Source organism: Lepidochelys kempii, chromosome 16 (assembly GCF_965140285.1).
Source record: "Lepidochelys kempii isolate rLepKem1 chromosome 16, rLepKem1.hap1, whole genome shotgun sequence".
NCBI classification, from domain to species: domain Eukaryota; kingdom Metazoa; phylum Chordata; order Testudines; family Cheloniidae; genus Lepidochelys; species Lepidochelys kempii.
Window position 1 is genome coordinate 27,380,126 of NC_136395.1, and position 27,375 is coordinate 27,407,500.

The 27,375-nt window shown below is 37.7% G+C and overlaps 1 protein-coding gene across 10 annotated transcripts in view; it reads right to left on the reverse strand.

The window, feature by feature from the left end:
- MAPKAP1 (MAPK associated protein 1) overlaps positions 1–27,375 on the reverse strand; it is a 161,693-nt gene that overhangs the window by 78,524 nt on the left and 55,794 nt on the right. For 9 of the 10 annotated variants that reach the window (XR_012155279.2, XM_073314624.1, XM_073314617.1 and 6 more), the window contains one exon: positions 6,043–6,215. Coding sequence is in view for 9 of the 10 variants with exons in the window: in XM_073314617.1 (XP_073170718.1) it covers positions 6,043–6,215 (173 nt within the window). In the remaining variant the exon portion in view is untranslated. Of the gene's footprint in view, positions 1–6,042; positions 6,216–11,934; positions 12,084–27,375 lie in introns of all 10 variants that reach the window. The other variant, XM_073314622.2, reaches the window with a different exon arrangement.

Sequence of the window (27,375 nt, forward strand, 5' to 3'; positions counted from 1 at the left end):
TGGGTGGGGGGGAGAGAGTGCTAAACCAGTTTCTTTCCACAGGCTAGAATCACAGAGATCTAGCTCTATATACAAAAAACATAATAATATTGGCTCATTATCACATGTATCATATTAAAATGTAAACACTAACACTTATATTGTTCAGCTCTAAATTTTTTTTTTTTTTTTTTTTTTTTACTGCAAGTCTTCCAGCATTCAGTCTTGTTCCAGAGGCATGAAGTATAGCCTCAGTGTTCACATGGCAGTATGTTTCTAAACTCTTCAGTTTAAATTTGGAGTTTTAATTGCATGATTGATGCTTAAATTAATTAATTGCAAAGTATATGCTAATTGTTTAATTGGTCGCTTGATCTATATAGATCATTTTTTGAATTAAATGAGTTGATTTGCAAAGTTTATTGATTGGATGTGACAATGAGTTATTTCGCTGACTACCTGATTTGCAATTTTCTCAATTAATTCACAAACCTTTGGTTGCAACTGTGCTTACTGAGAGCGCTTACTCCAGGTAATCTATATGCATACTGTCATGTCTAAGATATTTATTATAGAAAATAGGTAATAATGACACATTAATATTAATGTAAACTGTAAATTTGCTGAATGGATGGCTAACAATCTAGCAATGTTTGTCACTATAAATTTTGTAAATTATGTAATGTTGTAAAAAAAATTTATGAGCCTCTCAACTGTTATGAAGAACTTATACATTGTTGTAGAACTAATTTTAAACTTCTTCAGGAACACAGCAGTAAACTTTAGGAAAACTGATCAAAGGTAGGACTGGCAACAGAATTTAGAAATGTACAGGACTATCTATCTAGACAGAAAAGATGCACTTCAGTCTGTATTTCTATTAACACACTATAGTGTAGCTCTGCATACTCACTGTCTTCCTTTTAATAAAGCTAATAAAAAATCAGCCAGTCCCCACCCCTCATTCCATGACACATTCCAGCGTGAAAGCCCACCTGGCACTAATCTTTGTACTATACTGTTCTGAGCCATTCCTGTCTCTGCCCTTAGACTGCTAGCCCTTCTGAGGCAGAAACTATCTGTTTGGCACAACTCCCCTAACGTACGTACGTTTATGGCTCTGTATAAATAACATTAAAATGTCTGTTTTGTACTTGCCACATGTGCATAATTCCCATTAAAGCTAGGGGGAGATACAGGCATGCATCAGAACACCACACTCAGTATGGTCTGAGAGAGATCCCAAAGTGCCAAAAACGTAATTATCAATGCTGAAATGCTGTTCTCAATCCATACGTGTCCTACTCTACTGCAAGTACATGACATCTGTCACGTGCCATAAAGTGACCGTGCTTCAGATGTCCCCAAATAGCAAACAAAGATTTTTGAGGAATAATATAGGCTCAGACACAACTCTGAAATCTTCTTATTTTCATAAGCTAAGTCAGAATCTCATTAGTTGTACACATTTGCGTTTGTTTAAAAAAAAAAAAGGAAATCTATCTTATTGTCGGTGAAAAAGGATAAGCAAAATATAAATGAAATTATAGCGCTGGAGGTTACTTTGGAGCAAATATTTTATCACACACATTAAGTTGCAGAAAAATTTAGTCTACTGTACCACGTGTATACACACTTGCTATTGCTTCAGAGCTAATACATGGTGTTCCTGATGAGCCGGCATTAACACATGATATTAGCATAAAATAGATTAGGTTCTAACAATTATTAGTGAAGCTGTATGTTATATTTCGTAAGTACACTGCAGTGGGTAACCTATGGAAAGAACAAGTCTAGTTGGTACAAATTTTACACATTTTTAATCCAGCATGTAAATTCATGTACACTGGGATAAGATTAAACCCCAAAATTTCAGCTAAATGTATCTGAAAAGGTTGAAGGTCCTGAAAATCTGAGTTTACTGTAGACAGAATGAAGAATTAACTGCAGTGAGTATCAAATTATAGGTTTTTAAAAATCTAAAATAAATAAATCTGTGGTTCTGAAATTTTTTGTACCCCCGTTATTTCCACATGCTTTTTGAAGACAGAATCAGCAGAGCACATCTATCAATGGTTAGCAACAGAATGGTCCAGTGGGTTATGATTCTGAAGTTCATATATAAGAGGCCAGGGACAGGGTTGCCAGCACTGTCAAGTCTTTCTCATATCAAGAGACACTGAACAGAGACAAAACTACCAAATGGCAGGCCAAACTGGATACAGCACATCCTCAGATCCGTCAACTACAGCTCACTTATTGTGGATTATTAGGTCTACATTTTAGGATAAAGAAACTGACAGCAAAATATTGCTTTCCTGAAGGTGGGGGCTGCAGTTTCACAATTAATAGGTTTGCATGCTCTTCATTCTTCTACCCTAGTTTGATTAGCAGGTATGCCTATTTTCTGTATTTTTATACCAGATTACAAATTGGTATAACCCACACAACTTTTAATGCTTTCTTCAAATTGATACTCACTCTCTTCCCTTTATCTGTAAAATGACTAGCTCCAGAGCAAACAAAATGAAACTGAGAATATCCACGCTGCAAAAATACTGTTTCATTGTTTCCTCACTGGTCTGTCTGTAACCAATGACTGCCTTGTAGGAGCAGAAACTGTCTTTTTTTCCTGTGCGCCTGGCACAACGGGGTCTTGGTCCATGACTAGAGCTCATAAGTGCTACGATAATATAAGTGACAATAAAATAAATGATAATAATATCTACAAAACCTTAGTTATATGCATTCCCTTATTTAGAGATGAATTCTATATAGTAACAGAGTTAAATTGACCCTTGCCAATCGACAGGCATTGAGCTGCTCTGACAAAATGAATCAAAGAAACAAAGAAAAATACTTAAAAATCATATTGAAATTTTGAGACTTTGCCCTTTCCCTGAACCCCCAAGTCCAGGTTCTGATGTACTATATGGAGAGTGGGTTCCAATGTCCCTCAGCTTTCCCACTAATACTATTCTCCCTGCAGTGGGATCTGGTGGCATTTGACAGCATTCCTGCCCAAGCTCATTCCTAGTCAGCGATCACACCCCAAGACAGACACGGACATTCACCTCCTCCCACTGGTCCAACAGAGTTAAAGTTTGACGACTTTCAGGACACGAGCCTTTTCCTGAGGACACTAATATATTTTATTTTATTTTATGGGATACTTTTTACTTGCTGACATTGGTCAATATGATGTGTAATGTGTTCTTAAAATGTACACGTGCTGAGACTTTGATACTGGTTGCATCTCGCATATTTAAAATACAGTAATAATACACAACAATCACCTTCTTGATCAACAAATATTTTAACAAATAGAAAATGGTGATTAACATTGGCAAGTGAAATGGCAGTGTCTACAATTATTTCTACACTTCTTCACCAGTGTCAGAACACTGAAATGTTTAATACATCAAAGACCTGAATATCACATCTGTTCATTCAAAAAAGAGCTGGGAGGAACAACAGAGCCAAATCAACAACCTCCATGAAACTCTATCTGGGAGAAGGTCCACTTCTCTGTGCTGCTCTATCTCTACAATACAGAAGGCAGCTAATAATCAGGGATCCAAAATAAAAGCATCAGAATGTAAATCCGAATAACCTCTCTCTCTCTCACCCCCTCACCTACCGTCGTGTCCCTCCAATTGTGCTAGAATTGGAGGAAAGCCCAAAGAGTTCTCATCCTATCTCTGAGCAAATACACAGAGGACTCATGAATGCAAACCCATTCCTGAAAAACGGTAGCAAGGGCAACATTTCCAAGAAATATGCCAGGACCCAGACTTGGAACTTTGACTCACTAACAAATAAAAAGAAAAGGAGTACTTGTGGCACCTTAGAGACTAACAAATTTATAGTCTCTAAGGTGCCACAAGTACTCCTTTTCTTTTTGTGAATACAGACTAACACGGCTGCTACTCTGCAAATAAAAACAAATAAAACATCTACTATACTCTGTTATACTACTTTTGTACCAGAGGTGGTTCTGTTATAGTATGTAATTATTTCATCCTTTGTTATGCAGCAAATACTGGGAAAGTATTTTTCCAGACTTTACAGTGTCATTTTAAAATGAAAGATGTCCAGATTAAAAGCTATGAAATACCTATTTCACAGACCTTGTATGACCTATCATTAAAACATTACCTTTACCAATAAATAAATAATATGATAGGAAATATTCTAAGACAGCACACAATCTATTTTTCAGCCTAACAAATTTAGGGGCAGCCTCCCCTTCCCTTCATGCCTCCCATGCCAAGCAAAGGGATATGCAAGGATTATAGCAAATACTGAAAAATCCATTGATAGAGTGAAGCTGTAAAGAATTTCTAAGGACAACAGTATCTGTTGATCTCTTATTGCACAGGTGACTCAGGCCAAGTTCTAGTAGTAAGTATAAGGGCCTACTGCACAATACAGTGGTTTCTCAATTAAAGAATAAAGCATTATTCGGTTTCAAATAAAATTGGATTTTTATGATTACTTTGGCATTTTTGCCAATATATTCATCTTCATTTTAGTGGTGTCTTTGAACACTTACACAGAAGGATGGGGGCAGGGAGGGTACCTTAGAACTTAATTGCATTTAACCCCATAGTTGTCAATTCTTTATAAACACTGAAAAAATGATATATTCACAAACACATTGGTCTAGAAAAGGAGTACTTGTGGCACCTTAGAGACTAACCAATTTATCTCAGCATAAGCTTTCGTGAGCTGCAGCTCACTTCATCGGATGCATACTATGGAAAGTGAATGCATCCGATGAAGTGAGCTGTAGCTCACGAAAGCTCATGCTCAAATAAATTGGTTAGTCGCTAAGGTGCCACAAGTACTCTTTTTCTTTTTGCGAATACAGACTAACACGGCTGTTACTCTGAAACCTGACATTGGTCTAGTTTGTCTATTCAATACTAAGGACTACATTAAAAGAACATTACATTTGTAAAGTGACACATTCAAAAGATCACATTACATGCACAAGCTTAACTCTGATCTCTTTTGCATACGGATGCAGCATGATTTAGTAATCGTTTATATCAGGGGTGGCCAACCTGAGCCTGAGAAGGAGCCAGAATTTACCAATGTACATTGCCAAAGAGCCACAGTAATATGTCAGCAGCCCCCAATCAGCTCCCCTCCCCCACCCACCATGCCTCCCGCAAACCAGCAGCTTCGCCAATCAGTGCCTCCCCCTCCCTCCCCGCACCAACTGATCAGCTATTTTGTGGCGTGCAGGAGACTCTGGGGAGGAGCGAGGGCATGGCAGGCTCAAGGGAGGAGTTGGGAAGGGGTGGAGTGGGAGCAGGGCCTGTGGCAGAGCCAGGGGTTGAGCAGTGAGCACCCCACGCCACATTCAAAAGTTGGCGCCTGTAGCCCCGGCCCCGGTGTTGGTGCCTGTACAAGGAGCCGCATATTAACTTTTGAAGAGCCGCATGGGGCTCCAGAGCCACAGGCTGGCCGCCCCTGGTTTGTATGGCAGCATACTATATCTCAAATAGAACATTAAAACAGCATTCCAAGACACTCAGCACGCCATTTTAGTTATGCCATCCTGTTACTACTCTATAGGCAGAGTCGGGCAGGGAGTAGGGAAAGATATTCAGATATTAACCAACCCTTGCTACCACTGTCAAAATGAGAAGGCTTACAGATCATTTCTAGATGTTATTTGATGCACCTCTGTTTGATCCTTGGTCATTAAGAAGTGGTTCAAAAACTAAGTCAGACATAAAAATAAAACACCTACCAATGATGCCGACAGTGGTGCGATTTATCTTAATATTACATAAACTGTTTTAAAATTATGATTCATTTGCACCTCTTTGGATTCATATGTTTATCATTATCCAGTACCCAACAGTTTAAATGAAAGAGAAATAGATATAGATATGTGTGTATTGCTCACAAAGAAATATTGATAACTATGTAGGTGGTTCCTGTAAGACTTATTTATAAAAATATTGACATGGAAATCCATTTCATTATGCAAAAACGGTTGTAGAGGAGAAAACCAGATATCAAGTAGTAGTAAAGAAAGAACAGTACTTTAGTTTGGGTTCCCGTCCTTCACTCGTGTATTGCCAGCATATTAGTCCAATCAGGTCATGCACCTTGGCATTTGCTATCGTCACAACTGTCATTGGCAGCAGTTTGTCTTGGCTTGTGTGCAATGGGAGGTAGACATCAATTTTTTTGGTTGCAGTTGTACCAACATGACCCTGTTGAAAAAACATTTTATTAAAATACATAAGTGACACAGTAAAACAGAGACAAAAACAAAAGCTTGTGTAGGTTAGATTCTTGTGTATGCAAATTGGTTGAAACTATATTAAAGAACAGGATTATTAGACATATAGATGAACATGATATGTTGAAGAAGAGTTAGCATGGCTTTTGCAAAGGGAAATCATGCCTCACCAATCTATCAAAATTCTTTGAGAGGGTCAACAACATGTGGACAAGGGTGATCCAGGGGATATAGTGTGCTTGGACTTTCAGAAAGCCTTTGACAAGGTCCCTTACCAAAGGCTCTTAAGCTAAGTATGCAGTCATGGGATAAGAGGGAAGGTCTTCTCATGGATTAGTAACTGGTTAAAAGATAGGAAAAAAAAGTGTAGGAATAAATGGTCAATTTTCACAGTGGAGGGGGCCCCCAAGGATCTGTACTGGGACCAGTGCTGTTCAACCTATTGATAGAAAGAGATCTTGGAGTCATTGTGGACAGTTTTCTGAAAACGTCTGCTCAATGTACAGTGGCAGTCAAAAAAGCTAACAATATTGGGAACTAGTAGAAAAGTGATAGATAATAAGACAGAAAATATAATGCCACTACATAAATCGAACAAGGAAGTGTTATTTACCCCTTACATAACAAGAACCAGGGGTCCCTCAATGAAATTAATAAGGAGCTGGTTTAAAACAAATATAAGGAAGTATTCCTTCACACAACGCAGTCAACCTGTGGCACTCATTGTCATGGGATGTTGTGAAGGCGAAAAGTATAACTGGGTTCAAAAAAGAATTAGTTAAGTTCATAGAGGATAGGTCCATCAATGGTTATTAGACAAGATGGTCAGAGATGCAACCCCATGTTCTAGGTGTCCCTAAAACTCCAATTGCCAGAAGCTGCGACAGGATGACAGAGGTTGGATCACTCAATAAACTGTCCTGTTCGGTTCATTCCCTGTGATGAATCTGGCACTGTCCACTGTCAGAAGACAGGACACTGGGCTACATGGACCAATGGTCTGATCTAAGTATCGGTTCTTATGTTCATTACAGTAGCTAGAACTAAAATGTACTACTGTAACTTTCTATGTGGAATTACGATGCGAGTTTAAATAATTTCAGTTCTTTTATGCTATTTGTTTAATCAATAAATGTCTTTATATAAACAAATGTGAAAGACTAGTTGCACAAGAGCAGTGATCTCAGGTAACTTCCTATGAGAACTGAAAACCATTTATGGAAACATTCAACATTTCCACCACAAGATCTTCAATAAAGAATTACTATAAACCCTACCTACATTCCCAAAGCAACTTCCCGCCACAGTCTTCAACTTTAGCATTATCCCTGACTCTAAACTTCTGCTTCTGTCCTCAGCTCCTACCCCTGCAAATTCACCTACCACAACTGACTGTTGCAATAGTGCGTATGGCACTGCCTTAATATTGCAGCATTTCCCTTCTCAATGGCATCCCATGCGCCCAGACTCTGGCACATACAGGATGTTGTTGCCGGTTATCTCAAGGGTACAAAGAAGCCCAACCACATCACCCAGGTCCTCAAACAATTTCACTGGCTCCCAATCATTTCAGGATACAGTTCAAAACTGCACTTTGTTTTTAAATGCTCCATGGCCTTACCTCAGAGATGGCCTGTTTCATTTCCTCTCCTCCTGACCCCACCCTCTTTGACTATACGTGGACGCTATTGGTACTCTCAGAAGCAAGTCCAAGGGTCGCCACTCTGATGCACAAAAATTTAAAGGGTGAACATGCAGGAGTCTCTCTCCCCCAGGGTATATAAAAAGGGGGAGGAAGTGGAAACTGGCTTCCACATCAAAACAGAAAGGAAGGAAGGAGAGTCGGGCATCATGGCTAGGAGTCAGGCAGGTCATGCCAGCAGATACTTACAGAACATAAATTAACTACACATAACATGCATGAATCTTATAGCTGCAAACATTTCAGAAACATTGCCCCATAACAAGAAGATTACACTGAGTAATAACAGACCCTACACTTTTTTCCAACCACGAGAAACTTATATGATGGCTGTACCTAAGTCAGATGGACAACATAATCACCTCTTCACTTCAGCAGGAAACAGGATCATAAAACAGACATGGAAGTTAAGTGATGGTTAAGAATAAATAAAAGATGATTTATATAGGTCAAGGCAAGTCCAAAACCAATATATATCTGAGCCCACTTCTAACCATTTAAAACTATTTGGAGACAACCAAGAAGGATTAACTGGTATCATTGCATTTTATTGTATTAAAAAAATCTATTTGGCACCAGGGAGATTAAGACTTAATTAAAACAAAGAATATAGCAACAAAGATCTATAAAGTTTGTGTTAGAAGAAAAATGTTTAATCTATAGCTGATAGGACTCTATTTTTAAGCTAATAATCTTTTAAGTGGCAAAAAGATTTCACAATTCCCTCCCACAAATTAACTGACATGAGGATAATATCCTTGCTTTATACCAAGAAGAGAAACCACCATTAGAATTAATCATTAGGAATTCTGGCTTTAGGTAACGGAATAAGAGGATTCAATATTGGACACCTAGGCTGGGAGGATAGAACATATTCTTGTTATAAAATCATTGGACATGTCAATATAATTTTAAGTTATAGAAGTAAGAGAGTAACTTAAAAATAAAAGTACTTTTACATTCATTGTAGATTAGCATGGAAGTATTGTGAAAACTGCCCAAACACAATGAAGTTGAATAATTTTTTTCAAGTTCTAAGTATAGCAATCTCCTTCCCTCACCTACTCAAGGTACAGAAGAAACTGGACACATCTGTTTAAAAGAAAGAACATGGCTAGATTCAGAAGAGTTTAATAAAATATGAACAGGACCATAAGTTTGTCTGGATAACTGTTGGCCCTCTGCTAGGCGCACTGGTAACGGCTGTCAATGTGGAGGAAACAGACACATTCAAGCAAAGGTTTTTAATTTAGTGTGAATTTTTACATTTTCACTGCAAGATAAAAACAACTAGGGAAGGTATTAAAAGCGTTTAGTGGTATTCCAGTGTTCTCATGTCCCCTCACAGACCTTTTACTCTCCAAGACACAAACTGCCACGTCTTCAGCCCAGCCCCCAACAGAACAATACTTTTAACCTCTCCACACTATTGTACCCCTTTCAGAAATCTGATTTGTCTTGTGTACCCCCAAGTTTCACCTCACTTAAAAATTACTTGCTTACAAAATCAGACATAAAAATACAAAAATGTCACAGTACACTATTACTGAAAATTTCCTTACTTTCTCATTTTTACCATATAATTAAAAAATAAAGAGATTGGAATCTAAATATTGTACTTACATTTCAGTGTGCAGGACATAGAGCAGTATAAAGAAGTCATCGTCTGTAGGAAATGTTAGTTTGTCCTAACTTCACTAGTGCTTTTTATGTAGCCAGTTGTAAAACTAGGCAAATATCTAGATGAGTGAATGTACCCCCTGGAAGACCTCCGCGTACCCCTGGTTGAGAAGAGAGGGCCACTCAGCTTGTGCAGTAATTGAGGTTCTTTGAGATGTGTCTCCCCAGGTGTGCTCTACTGTATGTATGGCAGCGCCTTTGCGTCTGTAGTCAGATCTTCAACAGCTGCACGTGGGATTGCACATGCGCACCTCCCCTCCCTGCCCTGCGCGCTATGCAGTCTGACCTCCCTCCGTTCCTTCTCCGCTGCTGAGCCCAAACGTTACGCTCTGAAGCAGAGGGGAGGAGGGCAGGTAGTGGTACTTCAATCAAAAGACAAAAGGGGAGACACTATTCCCTTAGCCACTACTACATTATCTCCGCTCTTAATCCAAACAACAGACATTTTAACAGGCCCATATGGGCCTGATCATCCACCTTATATTTAACTACCCAGGATGTAAAATACCTGCACTGTGTGTACTGCAATTTAAAAGAGTAAGACCATTGTGGAGTGAAATCCTCGCCTCAATGAAGCCAATGAAGTTTTCCCTTTTGATTTCACTGGCCCCAGGATTTCATCTGTGTGCTGCTTATTGTACATTATATATTGTATAATAATACTGTTATAACACTGTCAATAAACGTCTTGTACAATACATTTCAAATTATGCCATCTCTCACGCTTGTGTCAGACCTTTTTCCTTCTTGCTGCCACTACATTCTCTTCTTCCCCATCACACATCATGGGTAACTTTTCCTGCATTGCCCTCAGTGTCTTTTCATCTGTCCCTTCTCTCTCCCCCTGCCCTAGTCATCTCTCCACAGATTGTGTTCTTCATCATTCCCAACATATATTCTCTTCCCCCAAATCTCTCTCTCATATTATACTTCATTAGAGATTTTGTCCAGCACCATCCACTACAGACATCCCTGAACCTTTTATCACAAACACTTAACAGGCACAGGACATGGGGCTTAGAAGAGTGCCGTCTCATATACACTAAGGTTCTCAATTCTGTTACTGCCGGTGGAGCTGAACCGCTATTAGCAATAGTGAAAAATGTCTGAAAAATTTCCCCTGTTTATTACGGGCCTTATGAAGAGGGAGTATGCAAGGTTCACAGTTGGTAGGTTATCTTTACAACTACAAGGACTAGAAATGGGATGCTTTTAAATGAAAACTTTTAAAGAGGTTGGGATAGCTGACGATGTCAGGGCATACGCCAATCACTAACTCAAGAGCATAAGGATTCTTGCACCTCCCTCTGGCACATCAGGTATTAGCCGATGTCAGAAAAGGATACTGGACTAGATGAACTAAACCTGAACATGCATAACTCCAGTGCGCCTTGATCCTGCAGAAGCATTTGGCACGTGCCTGGGAATGCTTCTACATGGGTGAATAGATTCATGTGCATGAATTCATGACCTGCAAAATACTACTCATGCAAGCAGCTCTATTAGTCTCAATTACTTGCCTGTGCAAAGCATAGGACAGGACCACATGATGGGGTTGAACAGAGAGAGGTAATTTTTGGACTGCAATTCTTAGTGCCCAGGAGTCAAAGATCTAGCCACACTGGATTTAGCTACAGCAATCACAAGTTATCACGGTCTTGCTGAGGTTTATAAAAGCTCACTTGTTCAGGAGGAATTGTTCAGACCCAGATTACAGTCAATACTGTGAACGTGGATTTTGTTCCCAACTAGAGAAGTGGATTATAGCTATAAAGGCTCAGGTGACCCAAGAAATAAAGCATGATTATCCATATTCAAAAAAGTAGCATCAAACATATTAATAGATTTTGTATAAAATTCAATGGAAAATCCATTCAGGGCCACGGGCCTTACCATTTGGAGTTTCCTTAATAGCCTTCAATAAATCTGGTAGGCACAAAGGGGCTGTTAAATTAACATTTTCCTGATCTGTCACCTATGGCATAGTTAATTTGTCAAAAAATTCTTTTAGCTTGTCACTGGACACTGCATATCCTGACAAATGAAGTCTGGAATAAAATTGACAAAATATCTCGTTAATTTTCTAAGAATCACACATCCTGGTTCCATTAAGCTTTTATTGTTAGAGATATTAGGTCTCACCTACCCTTTAAGTAGGTGAGTCACTATCTAAGCTGGATGTAAGCAAACACATTTGTTTATTAAATAAAAGATTAATATTGCTTTCTGATACCCATAGTTTTCATGCACTATATCAGACTTGGGCTCTTATGAGAATTTCAATTTTACATTTCTTCAACACATTCACCATGAACAACGCTGTCAGAGTCAGCAGTATCCTGTGGCTGAAGTGTAGGGTTGAGAGTCAAGTACTCTGGATTTTATTCTCTGCCCAGCCACTGACTTGCTGTGTGATCCTGAGCATGTCACCTAGCATCTGTGTCTCAGCTTCCCCATCTGAAAAACAGGGTTACTTATTTAACTCCTTTAAGAATTGAAAGCATTGAGAGTCCCTCTCTGACTAGGATCCTGCAGCTCTCCTTCTCTGCTGCTATCTAGGAGTTACACTCCCATAGTTTGAGTGTTGCACTGCTAAAAAATGCAGCTTACTGAGTAAGTGAAATTTGCTTCTTTGTTTTATAAGACTTTAATTAAACAGGCCACTGGCTACTAATTACTTACCTTTGGGATCAAAAATAAAAGTGGCAGCTATTCAGTTTAGGAAAGCTGCTCCCAATTAACACACAAGGAACTTCCACCTCAAACAGTGATTTGGTACACAGAGCTGCTCTGCTCACATGGGTCCACGTATTAAACATGGCCTGAAATAAACACAACCACACTATGGTATGGGCCAAATAAGGATCATTACCTCAGTAATCTGTGGATATATAGTAAGGGTGTTCCATAGTTGATCGGGTTTATTGTAAGAGTGTAAGCAGCATATTACATATACATGCTTCTGCAATAGCTAGACACAGTGGAAAGAGTTAAGGACAGAACAAGAAACTCTGCTATGAATTTTCGTAGCTGATGTCGAATTAGACCATTAATGTTACAAGCTTGGGTGTTTAATTATACAATTTATGGGTACTACATCAAAGAAAGAGTTTATACTGAATAAATTCCACCAGCCTCATGCAGTTTTAGGGACCTCTACATTATTAAATCATTTTATATAACACCACCGGTACACTTTAAATACAAAAAAGATTTTAAAACCATAAAGTATTACATATTATAATCTTTATCAACTCTCCTAAATTATATAGGAAGTTTGGTATAATCCTGAACTACCACAAGGACAACTTAATCCTAAAAACAGCTCACAAGTATTTGGATAATGAAAAGCTGTACAAATATTCAAAGAGAAAATAGTGTGCGTTTTACCTGTCTCATTTTTGGGCTGTATTTTACTATGTTTCATGGTGGAAAATTAAAATAGAGTCCATAAACATTTCCTAGAGAAAAATATGATCAATTTTTTAAACAATAATAATTTACAGCATCTTACTATACAACAGAGTTTTGTGACTAAATATTATATCACTTTAACATTAGATGTTCTAATGATATAATACGCAGATTTTACTGAACCATTACTTAGTGAGTCATAAAAACCTCTTAAAATTAATCTTTCATACACATCCAGCTTATCCAAAGTTAGCATTTAATTAGATGGCCTTGGCACAAGTGAGCTTACTACTTTATTTGCTCCATCAGTATAAATTCAAATAATTGATTCACCACCTAGCAAACAATATAAAACATTAGAGAAAATAGGAACAAATAGAGATATTTTTCCAAATGCAAAATTTCTTCTGACTCTTAAACTGTATAAGTGAAATGTTTTTGTTTCAGGTGACAGGATTATTTCACACTGTACCATATATAAAGCTTGTATCCCAATATGTAACTCACTCCAATAGGTATTTTATACAACATACAGAAAAAGTTACAAATATATGCACTGAACAAAGAACCAATCAAGCAGAATTTAAGCACCCAACTCCCCCAATTTAAGCATCCAATTTTTAAACAAACAGCAGGACCAACAGATTAGAGGATCCACGCTCAAATGTTTTTATCAACGAAGACCTTATTTCTCTAAAAGCACAATCCTTTTGTAGGTAGAAGTGCATGAAAGCCACCATTTTCTACACTATGGGTTTCTGAAAAATAAAATGCTCTGATAATGCTTTTAAAGTCAAATTTTGTTTAATCCAAAAACAAAAGTAATGAAATAAGATTTTTAAAAAGTAGCAGAAATGATTTTTTTTTTAAAGTAAAATAGCTTTTTAGGGGTCAAAAATAAGGATATGAACCATTAACCCAATAAAATGTTTAAATACTCTAAAATGTTTTTAAAATGGTTTTTTATTTACATCTGGCAGAACATACGATGGCATGAAGATATTACTGGCATTTGCTTGAGATTGGAATCAGTGTCCAGCAAGATAGAAATGAGGGCTTCATCCTAAATACATGAGCATTCTTAGAAGAGACCAACACAAATCAGGAATATGAAGTATGGCTGGGACTTGTGGATTCTGGTACAGTGAGTAATTTGCAGTATATTAAACCAAGGTTCACAACAGTATGTTGGTTAATAATTTGACTAGCCAGTTCTTTTTATTTTATTTACATATTATCTGAACAAGTCTTGTGAAAATGTCGGCTCATTTTAAATAAGTTAATTTTGCTCAGAATATCTCTAGGTTCTAGTGTTCACATGAACACACAAAATAACTGCATTTCCCTCCTAAGATCTTGTGTTCTGCATGTCATTGTACCACTCATGGAAACATAGGAACGACTTGTTCCAACAGATGGTAATCCCACTGTAAGTGCATGTTATCACTGTAAGTGACAAGTGACTAGTTTATTAATTATGATGATGATGATTGCTTTTTTTATAGTCAGCTACCTGAAGTAGCTGTAATAATTCTAAGGAAGTTAAACAGAGTGACTGGACTATGGTCTGACAGTTCAAAGAACTGAGCACTAAAATGAACGAACCCTCAATAGCTGCTCCTCTCCCTGACAAACAGACCATTATTTATCTCACTGCAGTGTATACAGTGTATACACAAGGTCTGTAAAATTGCATTAACATTCTCATTTAATTTATCTCATTCACGCTGTCACTGTTCATAAAAATTTAACCCAGTAATTTCCTGCTATATAAAGCATAACACAATCTTAATACTTAAATAAAAAGGTAAATACTATTATTTTTTATTCTAAATTGTTGACTTCACTTAGCATCTCTGCCTTGTACAACATCATACTATTTTTCAATTAAAGGTCCAGATGTTTCAAAGGCTCCAGTAGGCAACGACGGTTATAAGAAATGCTTTATCTGCATTGGAATGATCACTATCACATCAGCTCCAGGCTGCATTAACATACTCATGTTTTATTCTAGCCCCCCTCTGAATGTACCAGTTAATTATACAATATCGAGCTGAAAAAAACAACATCAAGAGCTGTACCATTTCCTTGCAAGCTTCCACCTGAACTGTTTTTCATACAGAACGTCAGGGAAACAAAGGTACGTTACACGTATAATTATATAATCAAACGTTCCAAATTGCTCTCGTCTGGTTGGTGTTCACTGCTCTAGTTTAATAAACCTGAGTAAGCTAAAAGCAAGGTATAATATATAATTCATATAACAAAGGCATATTCCAATCCTATTAATGTGTATTTACTTACACAATTTACCTTAAATTAAAAATGTTTACTTAAAAAGTATTATAAATAGGATTTCCTGCTATACTTCTCTTCTGTCAAATCCCTTTGGAAGAGGGGAAAACCAATCCCCTGTTAGAGCCCAGGAGGTCTCATTTGCTTTAATGCTAATATCAGTTTTTCGGCAAGCCCAGTCCATCTTCTCTCCTGCCATCCCCAAATGGAGTTTCACCAGGAGTGAAAAACACTTGCATGCAACATGCCTGCATAAGCCCTACACACCACTGAAGTTACACACAGGGACTTGCACAGGCTTTCCACAAAGGGCTGAATTTCAGTTTAGCTGAGATGGTATTCAACTACCTAGGGATATTATGCCCTGACCTATTCAGTTACAACAGTGCTGATGAAAAGTGGAATGCATATTCCGATTTATCAAAATAGATGGTTATAGCCACAACAAAAATGCATTAGTTAAATAACGCTAATCTCACTGTTTACATACACCAGGAAAGGAATGGTATACTTTGGAAGAATTATTTGCATTTTACTTAGCAATAAACATGTTTTAATACTGGGGAATATAGTTATTCTTTGTAATAACAAAGTGCAACAAAAACTTGTAATTAAAAACTACATTATTTGTATATTTAGACATATACCATGAGATATTTTAATGAACAGATGCTATTCAAAAGATAAATGCTTTTACAAATATTCAATCCTTAAACAGGTCTCAGACTCTAATCCTAGGCTATTGTTGCATAAAGCAGACACCTTAAGTTCCTTGAGGACATTAGCCAACCTTAGGTAGAACATTAAAAAGTGACATGGTGATGTATTTCAAATGTGCCACAATCTATTAACCACATGGCAAACTAACAGGGATTTTTAAAATATGGGTTTTATAGCTTTGTGTTGGTGATTAATTAAATAAATAGCCAGTGTTTCACAAATCATTCCTCTAATTAGTCTAAACCAGATACTTTGCATTTACTGACATTCTTGCCATCTGAAGCTCACAGAAGGGCAAGAGCATTACAACGATGAATCTGTACACTTCTGAACACATCGTCACCATGTCTCCCTGGCTAGCATTGCATCACTCAGCCCTGAGGCAGAGGTACAGTCTTCACAGGTGCTGCAGTCAGCTGGAGTTTGACTCCAGCTGCTTGGAAAAGATGTTCTGTTTAATTATTTTCCCTCATCCTGAAGTAAACAATGAGGATAACACAGAAAAGGAAGTTTCAGAGTAGCAGCCATGTTAGTCTGTGTCCTCAAAAAGAAAAGAAGGACTTGTGGCACCTTAGAGACTAACAAATTTATTTGAGCATAAGCTTTCGTGAGCTACAGCTCACTTCATCGGATGCATCCGCTGAAGCTCACGAAAGCTTATGCTCAAATAAATTTGTTAGTCTCTAAGGTGCCACAAGTCTTCCTGTTCTTTTTAAAGAAAAACAAGTTGACTTTTAAAGGTAACCTAAAGTAGCAAAGATGTACGTTTCCGACAATGAACAAATATTTATGATCTAAGTGCTAAAAAGGAGCAGTGATGACCTAAGTGATCTTTTTCTGTCAAAATGCCCCAATGGTTGAGGTCACACACACTTAGACACGGTTCCTTTTTAGGAAATCAAGCAAACCTTATTAAAAGGGTTCACAGCTTAATGAAAGAAAGGATCAATTATTCTTGAAAAAGAAGAAAAATTCATCATCTGTAAAACCTGTCTGAAATCTCATCATTTTTACAATGCATACCTAGAAGATCATTTCCCCCCAGAGCTCAATTTAAAATTTTAATAGTTAATCATTTTAAGTTTTAAAACAATTTTTCTCTATGTTATTAACTGGAACCTACAACCTAGGTAGGTTTTCATATCGAAATATGTTCTGAAGTGCTTAGTGACATTATCACAACAGGATATTCTAAAATCCTTAAAGTAAAAGGCATCAGAGATGGTTTTTAAGAGACTGAGAATGGAATAGCAGCTGGGCTGCTTACCAGAGACAGGTCCTTATTTCCTGTGATACCTGTAGCATTGACTCAGCTTGGAGAGAGTTGGATGGGGTTTGGCGGCCTTGTCCCTTAATCTAGGATTTTTCAGCTCATGGAAAGAGATTCACATATTACTTAGACTGAGACTGGGAGGGAAAGGAATGAGTCACACACAAATTCTACCAAGGCTGGGATAGGCAGGCCAAGTCATTTCATCACACTGTCTCTCCATTAGCCTGTCTGTAAAGAGGAGGAATTAACACTGTCCTCCTTCAAAGGGATGGTGTTAGGAATAAAGGTGTCTGGCATGTTTGAGAACACTAACTGCTTGTTATTTTAGTTAGCCACAAAGCTGTACATCACACTAGAAAGCTGACCACCAGGTTACTTAATATATATTTGCAACTTCGGCACCACGAATAAAACTCGTTGTGTCAAGTTACGAAGAGGAGGAGCCTATAACAAATAATCCGGGTACCATAGGACCTCAGCCAATTATCTGGCAACGAGGCTAAATATAAAATTTTCAAACTGAATCTGAACAGTTATGGGTCTGGTAATAAGGTCAACAAAGCTTTTTGGCCTAAACACTGAGGAAGAGAGAGAATCTAGGGCTATTCCTACAATTCACGACAAAGCAAGTTACACTTTATTGGACACTGAAGATAAGGCATGTTCTTCTTTATATAAAAAGATGCATACTTGAGGTCACAAGCTGAAGGGTCCTTTCTTGATGCTACTTCTTGTCTTCAGATACTAACCGTGAATTAATAAATGTTTTTGTGCCAGGCTGGATTTATTTAAATTAGCTAGCAGGAAAGCTTGATTTAAATAATCATTTTAATCATGTTTTGCATTTGTACTTTTTGGTTATTTTCCTAAAGAAAGGTTGAGTCTCAGTGGTTGCTAACTATTTAAATATGTTGATTTGCAACTAAATATAGCTGTTACACTAAATTTAGTGATTCTTTTTGCAAACCTGAAGGATATGCCATATCTATACACATTTATTTAAGCAATTCTATATCTTAACTTACACTTATTCAGATTCTTAATTTTTACATTTTATCATGTTAAAAATGGTGTATGAGTCATTTCTTATTTACTAGATTAATTTTTTCTGATTTAATCTCAAGATCTAGTTTGATGGAAATTCAAATAAATTAAAATGCACAAAACCAGCATTTTATATTTTTTAATTAAATAAAACTTCCTTAAATGTGCTGAACAGATAAGAAGAAAAAGTTTATCAAAAATGTTGTGTGCTTAAAACAAATAGGTTTTTTTATATAAAGGAAGTATTACCTGTAGTTAATGAACTGAACTGATTATTTCTGGTCACCATGTCCTTTAAGATTTTAGAACTAATAGACCTCATCCACTCACTTTTATTCATAGCTTTTATTCACAGATTGCAAGAAAAAAACAAGCTTCCTGCTCTTTCAACTCCCAATTGGTTTATTAACATTGCATGCACTAATCATGTTATGGAACTAGCTGAATAAGCTAAAATGAAGAAAGTATTATGTCTGCACCTGCAAAAGAAGCTACGGCGGTGAAAAGCTGGTTTAGCATTTCAACAAACTCTGGCTCTAAGTGCTTAGCCATTGACTTCCACCAGTTCAGTGGTTTGACTTTCTTTAAAAAACTTTTCATCAAACATTACTGCTTAATATTATTTTTGTATTCAATTTAAATGATTTATTATATTATAAGCAGCTTAGGCTTTAACATAAGTTGTCAATTTCAAATTTAATTTTAATTTAAAAAACCCCCTGTATTTAATTTAAATTAAAAAATCTGATTTAAATAAAAACTTCTAACTTTAATCATTTATTTTTATCCACCCTGCTTAGTGTGGTTACATAGGACTATCTTCTCTTTTTGCAACACGCTGTAAAGCTCATTCTCTAGAAAAGTTTACCAAGGCCTTGTAGATGTAAGATGCATCTCTCAGCAAGCCCATAGATATTTGGTAATCTGTCTCTCGTTATGAACAAATTAGAAAACACTGTTATACAGCACTACAATGCAGACAGCATTTAATATGCCCTGTCCTTTATTATTATTTCAGATATAGTTAATGAGATACAGAAAAGCTAGATCTGAGATCTACCACTCCCACCCCAAACATCCATAAATAGGGCTTAAGTTTAGAGAGTAGGGAGACAAGCACGAAGACCGGAGGATACCAAAATACCCTGTCTGGCAATATAACACTGTTTCCAAACTGACAAAAGAGTAACTAATTAAGAGAATCATAGCATGCAGAATAAAGGATAATAAGATTTACAACACAAGATTTAGTACAAGATTTTTCCAGGACTTCCACAAGATTCCTTGAATCTGCAACAGAGTTTTTATCCAAGGATTTATCCTTCCCAAAATCTGACTGCTTAGTTAAGATACAACAGTAGCTTAACAAATTTCCCACAGCTGACTCTACTCAGTCTTTCACTAGTAGCTTGAAACATCTTAAAATCAGAGACTGGAGTTTTATCAGTTTGCTGTTGGAGGTGCCAATCCTGTGTTTTTTGCCAAATTGAAGTATTGTCAACCATTTTTACTACTGTTGTGTCCGGAAAGTTACATATGCAGCTTTCATTAACTGTCTTGGGAGAACTGCCCAGCACTGTGTTCACCAGATAGAATGTGTACATAGATTATTACTAATATTATAGTATTAGTACCTTTATTTCAAATGTTTAGGGAGTACAATACTACCACAAGCAAGAAAGAGATATTTACTGCCTACTTTTATATATGTGTACATTTTACATAGCATAATAGACTCTCTCAAAATAAACAGACCACCATAATTCCTGCACTGTTGTTGAGATGAAACAAAATTGAGGTCCTGGCTAAGCTTGGTCGTTAAAATTCTCATGGCATTTTTCAGAAGAGCAAGATGTTCATCCCAATATTTTGGCTTAAATCTTTCTCTGATAATTACATTCCAACACCATACATTTCCTCTACACTTCCAAATAGATATGGGATAAGTTTTTACTTCCTACTCTTAATTGTTTAGTATTTTGCTCCAAAGAGGTGGCTCCTTGATAGCATAAAAGTGATAGAATCATAGTGTATCAGGGTTGGAAGGGACTTCAGGAGGTCATCTAGTCCAACCCCCTGCTCAAAGCAGGACCAATCTCCAACTAAATTATCCTGTAAGAAGTCTGTAAAGTGCTTTGGGATGAAAGACTCAAGGCATGACTATTGCTGAGCTAAAGGAGGGCTGGATTGTCGGGGAATGACAGTAAAATCACTTCAAGCTGAAAGCCATTTTGACTAATTTAATTAAAAGAAAGCTACCTTGCATGTGACAGAAACCTTATTTCAGAATTACAGTTTACTACACTTTGGGGAAAGAAGTCTGGGATTGGAAATATTAAGGTTTGTTTACTCTTATTTCTCCTCCCCCGCAGCCCAACTAAGTGCTGGAATACTATTAGTATTTTTCATCCTTCATAACTTGTAAGTTTAAATGAACTTTCTCTACAATAGCAACTGCTCCTGTTATCGCCAATTGTCATCTAGTTTGTGTATGCAGTGTAACTGTAGCCATATCTGTCCCAGGATATTAAGACACACATGGTGGGGGAGGTGATATCTTTTATTGGACCAGCATCTGTTGGTGAGAGAGACCAGTTTAACAAACGTTGGTCCAATAAAAGACATTACTTCACCCCCCCGTCTAACTAGTTTTTGTGTCAACGAAAGATTAACACCAATACTGCAACGTAAGTATGGAGTTTAATTTCAGGAAGGTACCACACTAAACACAAACAAGTTGGCTTAACCTTCAAGTAAATTGGTATTTCCACAGAGGATTAAGACAAATATTCCATATCTATGAATCTATGATTCATTTAAACTTTTTTTTTTTTTTTTTTTTTAAGTAAAGGAATTGGCACTAACAAGAGAAATACAGACAGACAAGACAGTTTTCTTTCTGTTTCAGGCATGCAAATAAACACATATTGTATGCAATGGAAGGCAGAGTAATACACTTTTAATGGGGGCAAACTTCATAAGTAGGACATCAAAGCCAGGTGGGATTCAGAGTCATCCTTAAATTAAAAGGCAAATGGGGCTGACTGTTTGTCTTTAAACACATATCACATTTATACTACCCGAGGTTATTTATCAGTTGTTTTTGAAAGAAAGAGGGATACTGCAAATTATACAAATATTGAATGTTAGTATAGTTAGTATAGAATTTTGAATGTTATTAAAGTAGTTGGGTGGAGTGTACTTTTTTCCTTCAAGTGGGTGATAAGGTCTGAACTAAAGTGGCCAAGTTATTCCTGTTTCAAACAATTTGTTCAGAAACAGCCAAGTTAAAGACCCTGAAAATGTCTGTTTTAATGGAAAAAAGAACAGACTCTCTTTTGCAACTGTATTTAAGCAAATAAAGTTCTTTACTGGATGATTTTTCAGGTATTAGCATGGTCCTATGAAAGGTCCCAAGATCTAAGCTGTTATGGTCCCATAATCCTGGTGTCACAATTTGAAAACTTGCATTTCAAGCACAAAGAGCCGGATAAACATGTGGCCTAAAATGTTCCTCACAACAAACTAAAAGGACATTGAGATAAATAAAATGGATTAAATTTTCCTGTAATATACCTGGAAATAAAACCCTCAAGGCTATTGCAAAAGAGATATTTTAATACTTTTGCTAATAAAACAAATCCATAAGAATGTTAACTTGTAAACATTTTTCATTTGGAGCAAAATTTATAATTAAGTGAAAGATGAAAATCAATTAAACAGAGTAAAATGTAATATGACTTAACCAAGAAATTAGACTGTCTTATAAAATTTATTTTAAAATTTTTATTCTAATTAAATGACCTTTGCTTTGGAAATACTTTTTAACCTCATCAGATCCACGCCCAAACTGTACAATCATTACAATTATTTCCTACTCCTCATTATAATTGGCCTTTTTTCCTTTCTGCTCAACAGTTCTGATGAGTTTCATAGTAAGAAGTGCAGGCTTTGCACGTTTTGAAAGAAATGAGCATTTTTCTGAAATGTTCTGAAATCCTCTGGTTATTTATAGGGCTAGTTCAGAAGCATTTAATGAACTCCTGCCTGCTATTCACAATAGTCTTTATTTCAAGACATTATTTGAAATTCACCCATTCAAGGAAAATTATTATTTATTCCAACACAACAAATGCCAGTAACTTAGAGTTAAGGTTGCTGAAGTGCACTTCCTACCAACACAATCACTCAAAATCAAGGAAATCACTGGATAAGGATACAGTAACATCCACCCAAACCTCAGTTCATATCTTAACACCCAACACCACGCCAAACGCTAAACACAAACTATTATTGTTGCTCCTCCCTGATAATACAAAACTAATTTTAAAGCTATTAATATCTTTTAATCTTTCCAGCTATGTTTCATGGTTAGCCATCTTCTCAAATCAAACTAGAACAGAGGCTATGCAATCTGACATTGCCCTACCATGCTGATCACAAATTAGAGGAGATACAGCAATGTCATAATTACACAGTTGTTTTTAAGATGTCTTGCAATACTGCTGTCCATGTATCATCCTGCATGAATGACAACGCTTTCTGCAAGATGCCCGTAGTACCTCATCTGAACCTATCCAATTGTAGTGCAAGTTAACCAACAAATCCCAGGGTGCTGTCATACAAGTACAGTGAAATTGCTTAGTTTTGTATGTTTTTAGGGGTGTCTCCTAAAAAGCAAACCAGCCTCCTGGTTAACTTAAACAGGGGAGACAAACGCCTAAACATTTACAAGAGCTGCACAGGCCATCTCACAGGTTTTCATTCTGACAAAGGCTCGGTAATTTTTCTTGAATCAGATCTTCTGGAGATGGATGCAACTCTCCCACAAAAGAGTGCACTCAAAAGCTTGTGGGAAAGTGAGATGTTTCAATAAGCCACACTAGAATCAGCTGCTGCAGCCATTGTAAAGAATGCTATGCCTGGAATTTATCAAGTAGTAACAGCATCGGCCAAAATTAATTAGCTGACACTGCAATGTCACTCACAGACATTTCTTTTGGAAGTAATAAAATCACGGTAACTCCAGCACTCAAGACACCCAAAGGGGTTTTGAGACTAGGAAAAGGGTGCTCCTGGACAGTTTAATGGACAGAGTACTCAATAGCCATTTATTACTTGACAGGAAAAATGTATTAACTGCATGGCACCCTGCCCAAATTCCACAATGCTAAACTATTCATCCACCTTTAGGCGAATAATAGTGTGTTTGAATGTGATTTTCAGATGTAATCTGGAGGAGGTAATAATAGCTTTTAAAAGGAAAAAATTAAGTGGCATGGCACAAAACAACTTTTTTCAGGGGATTCAGGGACAAAGAAAGAGGCAAGAAGAGTGCATAATATACTAGAACTGCTTCAGCTTGGCAGAATTAGGTGGCCAAACCTCCTTGAATCACACTCAAGAAAGCAGATGCCTTCCCTTCCTCAGTTGTTAATATTAACATAGAATAAGAGGGCTGTGCACTTTGTTGCTTCTGTAGGCTAAGCCCATTGCACAAACCAGGGGCTCCTTGCATCACTCCATGCCCTCTCCCCACAAGCTCCCTGTGTGCCACCTTCACATCCTTTATGTCAAGGTATTCCAGCAACCCCCCTGCCCCGTCTCTCATGACAGGGGCTCTGTGAGCCCACTATTCACCCTCACCATTCTGATTTATTTTCTTCCTGTCTGGGGAATAAGGCATGAAAGAGAACATGAAGCCAGAGGTGGAATGAGTGAAAAGGAGGGAAGAGATGAAGGAGTGCACTGCTGAAAAAGACAGGTTTCAGAGTAGTAGCCGAGTTAGTCTGTATTCGCAAAAAGGAGGACTTGTCGCACCTTAGAGACTAACAAATTTATTTGAGCATAAGCTTTCGTGAGCTACAGCTCAATGCATCTGATGAAGCTCACGAAAGCTTATGCTCAAATAAATTTGTTAGCCTCTAAGGTGCCACAAGTCCTCCTTTTCTTTTTGCTGAAAAAGAGTGGTGACATAAGTCAAGACACCACTTGTCCTTCCAAGGACATGAAATTCCAGAGTGCCCCGAATAAAATGGCAGGAGCTCTCAGCTGGTAATTCTTTACCAACATACTGTTAGGGTTTCCCCCTGAAGTACTTTTTTTTTTTTAGGCAGTAAGACAGACACACAGAGTACCTTGGTTTGGATTCTCATTCAGTCTGAGACAGATTTTCTGAGAGTACTGAACTCAGAGGCAAGCCCAAATATTTTAATATGCCTGGACCATGTAACAAACTTTTCCCTCTTTTAGATTATATTTGATCCCCACAAACTTGAAGGGAAAAAGCCAGTTCCAAATAAACTGAACAGTGATCCCTCTTGAAACATTCGGCAGCATCTCTTGTAACAGATATGCAACTATTTTTATAGCCTTGTAACACCTTAGGCTATTGTGCCAAATCATTCTGTTTCTTTGCAGGGCAAATACAGAGAAGAGTGAAGGTAATTACGTACTCATAGTCAGTGTAGCAAATCAGTTAAATTAAACCTGTATTTCACCTAAGTTGTACAGGGTGCAAATAACAACTAACTTTTCTAATTTCATACTCTAGTACTCCCAAGTAAATAAAAGGGGGAAAAAAGTAAAGTTTTTCTGCCTACAAATAGAAACTGTCACTTACTAGGCTGTGATCTTTTCAGCTCATGCATTCTAAATGCATGCAGAGATATCATATGCACTTTCTATTTAGCAATTTAATTATATCTTTGCAGTCAGAGAGTGGCAATGGTTTGCAGTAATAATCAGGTGAAAGCATTCTCACATTAATATGCTGGAATCCGATGTGTTAATTTGATGCAACTTTGCGTTGACAATATGTGATTAATTTGTTCTAAGGCTAGCTATGCTCCCAGCTCTGACAGCTTAAAATGCTGGGTTTCTTTATCCATATCGCTATTTGACACGCCTTAGCCCACTGCTTTGCTAGGACCACTGTTAATTTGTAATGAACTGGCTTTTCAGGGGGCCCCTTCATTTTTAATTCTGTCAGTGTCACCTCCTTGAGGAAAATTACAAGTTTCCTTAGGTGTGATTACTGCCAAGTGCTGCTGATAAGAGGTTTGAGAAAACAGGGCTTTATAAAGTAGTCAGTATTTAATCTGCTGAAACAAATTTATGGCCTCTAGACAGATAAATATAATAGAAAGTTCTCTCATTTAAAAATCATTTTCAAGTTCTCCTTTACCTCCACCCCCCAAAGTAAAAATACCTAGACATTCTGGTTTTACAACAAATTCGTTTTTTGGGGGGGGGGGGGAAGAGGATTATAAATCATTCACAAATGTAACAAATGCCAGTAATAACAGACATCCAATTAAATCTGTGTCCAATTTAAACCAGAGAAAGACACATGTAATTGCTGTAATGAGATAAAATAATTCAGCCAAATCACCAAGGACCCAATCTTGCGATGATGTCCACTGAAATCAATGGGCATTACACTTTGGAAGGTTTGTAGTACCAGGCCCTAATACTTTACTCACCGCCTCCCACCAAGTGCGGTGCTTATTGCCACCACAGCATGACAGTGTATCTGAAGGTAGTGGCCTCGTGTGCTCCGTGCAACCCATACACAGTCAAATGTGTTTTACTCTTAGCCAGGATACCTGAATTATTCTCTACTTTTCTGAAAAGTGCTTGTGAGGAAAGGTACAACTAAGTTGAGGATAAATGAGGTCTCCTAACTTTAGAAATGATGGTAGGACAATGTTACACTCAAGGCAAATGAAAATGATGCCTGAAAATAACCATGAAATAGCTCGCCGGATGATACTGCCACTGGCAGCACGCAGCAGTTTGAATTCCTCCTGATAGAGCTGAGAATTACATCTACAGCCGTGTACCAAACTCAAACCAAGCTAGGCAAGCAGAGAAAGGAATGAATGGTAACTACCCATTAGCACTAAATGGGTGGCAAGATGCTGATATTTATTTTATTTAAATCCATTAAAACTTATTTAATCTATGTTAGGGTTTTATACCACCACCCATCACTGGAACATCTTCTATGCATAAATCAATATTAGTGGAGTCTTAGTTCACTTCTTGGAGTGAAGCATGTAAATGAACCATCAAGTGGTGCAAAAGCTAGTCGATGTGGTCACATGTTCCTGGGTCTTTATCCTCATTTCCACCCCCTCTTCAGATTTCATCACACCCAGTCCTTACACTTCTCAAAAACTGTGCGGTCTCTGGGAAAGGGGCCACACCTCCATGTGGTTCGTGCAGCGCCAAACAATGGGGCCCTAATCTGGGCCTGTAAACATTGCCCAGGACACACACACATGGCTCCTGCTAGTACTGCTGGAGGTGAGATGAACAGCTGTTGCATTGCAGAGTTTCTGCAGCCGTGCTGGTCCCAGGATATTGGCCCCAGACCTGAAGAGCTCTATGCACCTCAAGAGACAGACGTTGATCCAGTAAAAGACATTACCTCACCTACCTTGCCTCTGAACCGAAGAGAAGGTAGTCCTGCTAAACCAGGTCACTAATGAAGGAATACAACAACAGAGCATACACGCTCATGTGAATTAGTCCCCACCTGTATAGGACGCAGTTGCCTTTCCCTGCAACAAAAGTTCCAGATTTACAATACCACCACACCCTATCAATAGGTCACCTGGAGGAAAGAGAAAAGTCCTAGGGGAACATTTTTTTTTAAAATGCATAAAGATATCTGAAGCAGGGAAGGGGAAAAATGTAGAACTCTCCCATCCTAACAGTCGAAGCAAGATGGCTAGTTCCCTCCCAGAAGTAGCTGAAGGCCCACACCCTCTCCTTACTTATCCTCAGTGACTGATATTAGAAGAGTGCCCACACTATGCTAAGCATTGGACCAATATACAGGAAGGCACAGTGCCTGCGTCAGAGCTCACAATATAACAAACAAAAAAAACAAAACAGCCAAAAGGTGGAGAAAGGAATAAACCACGTAAGCAAAGTGAGCAGAGCAGTGACTAGCTGATGGCTTGTTATATACAAAGGGGGAGTGGAGGACCCACA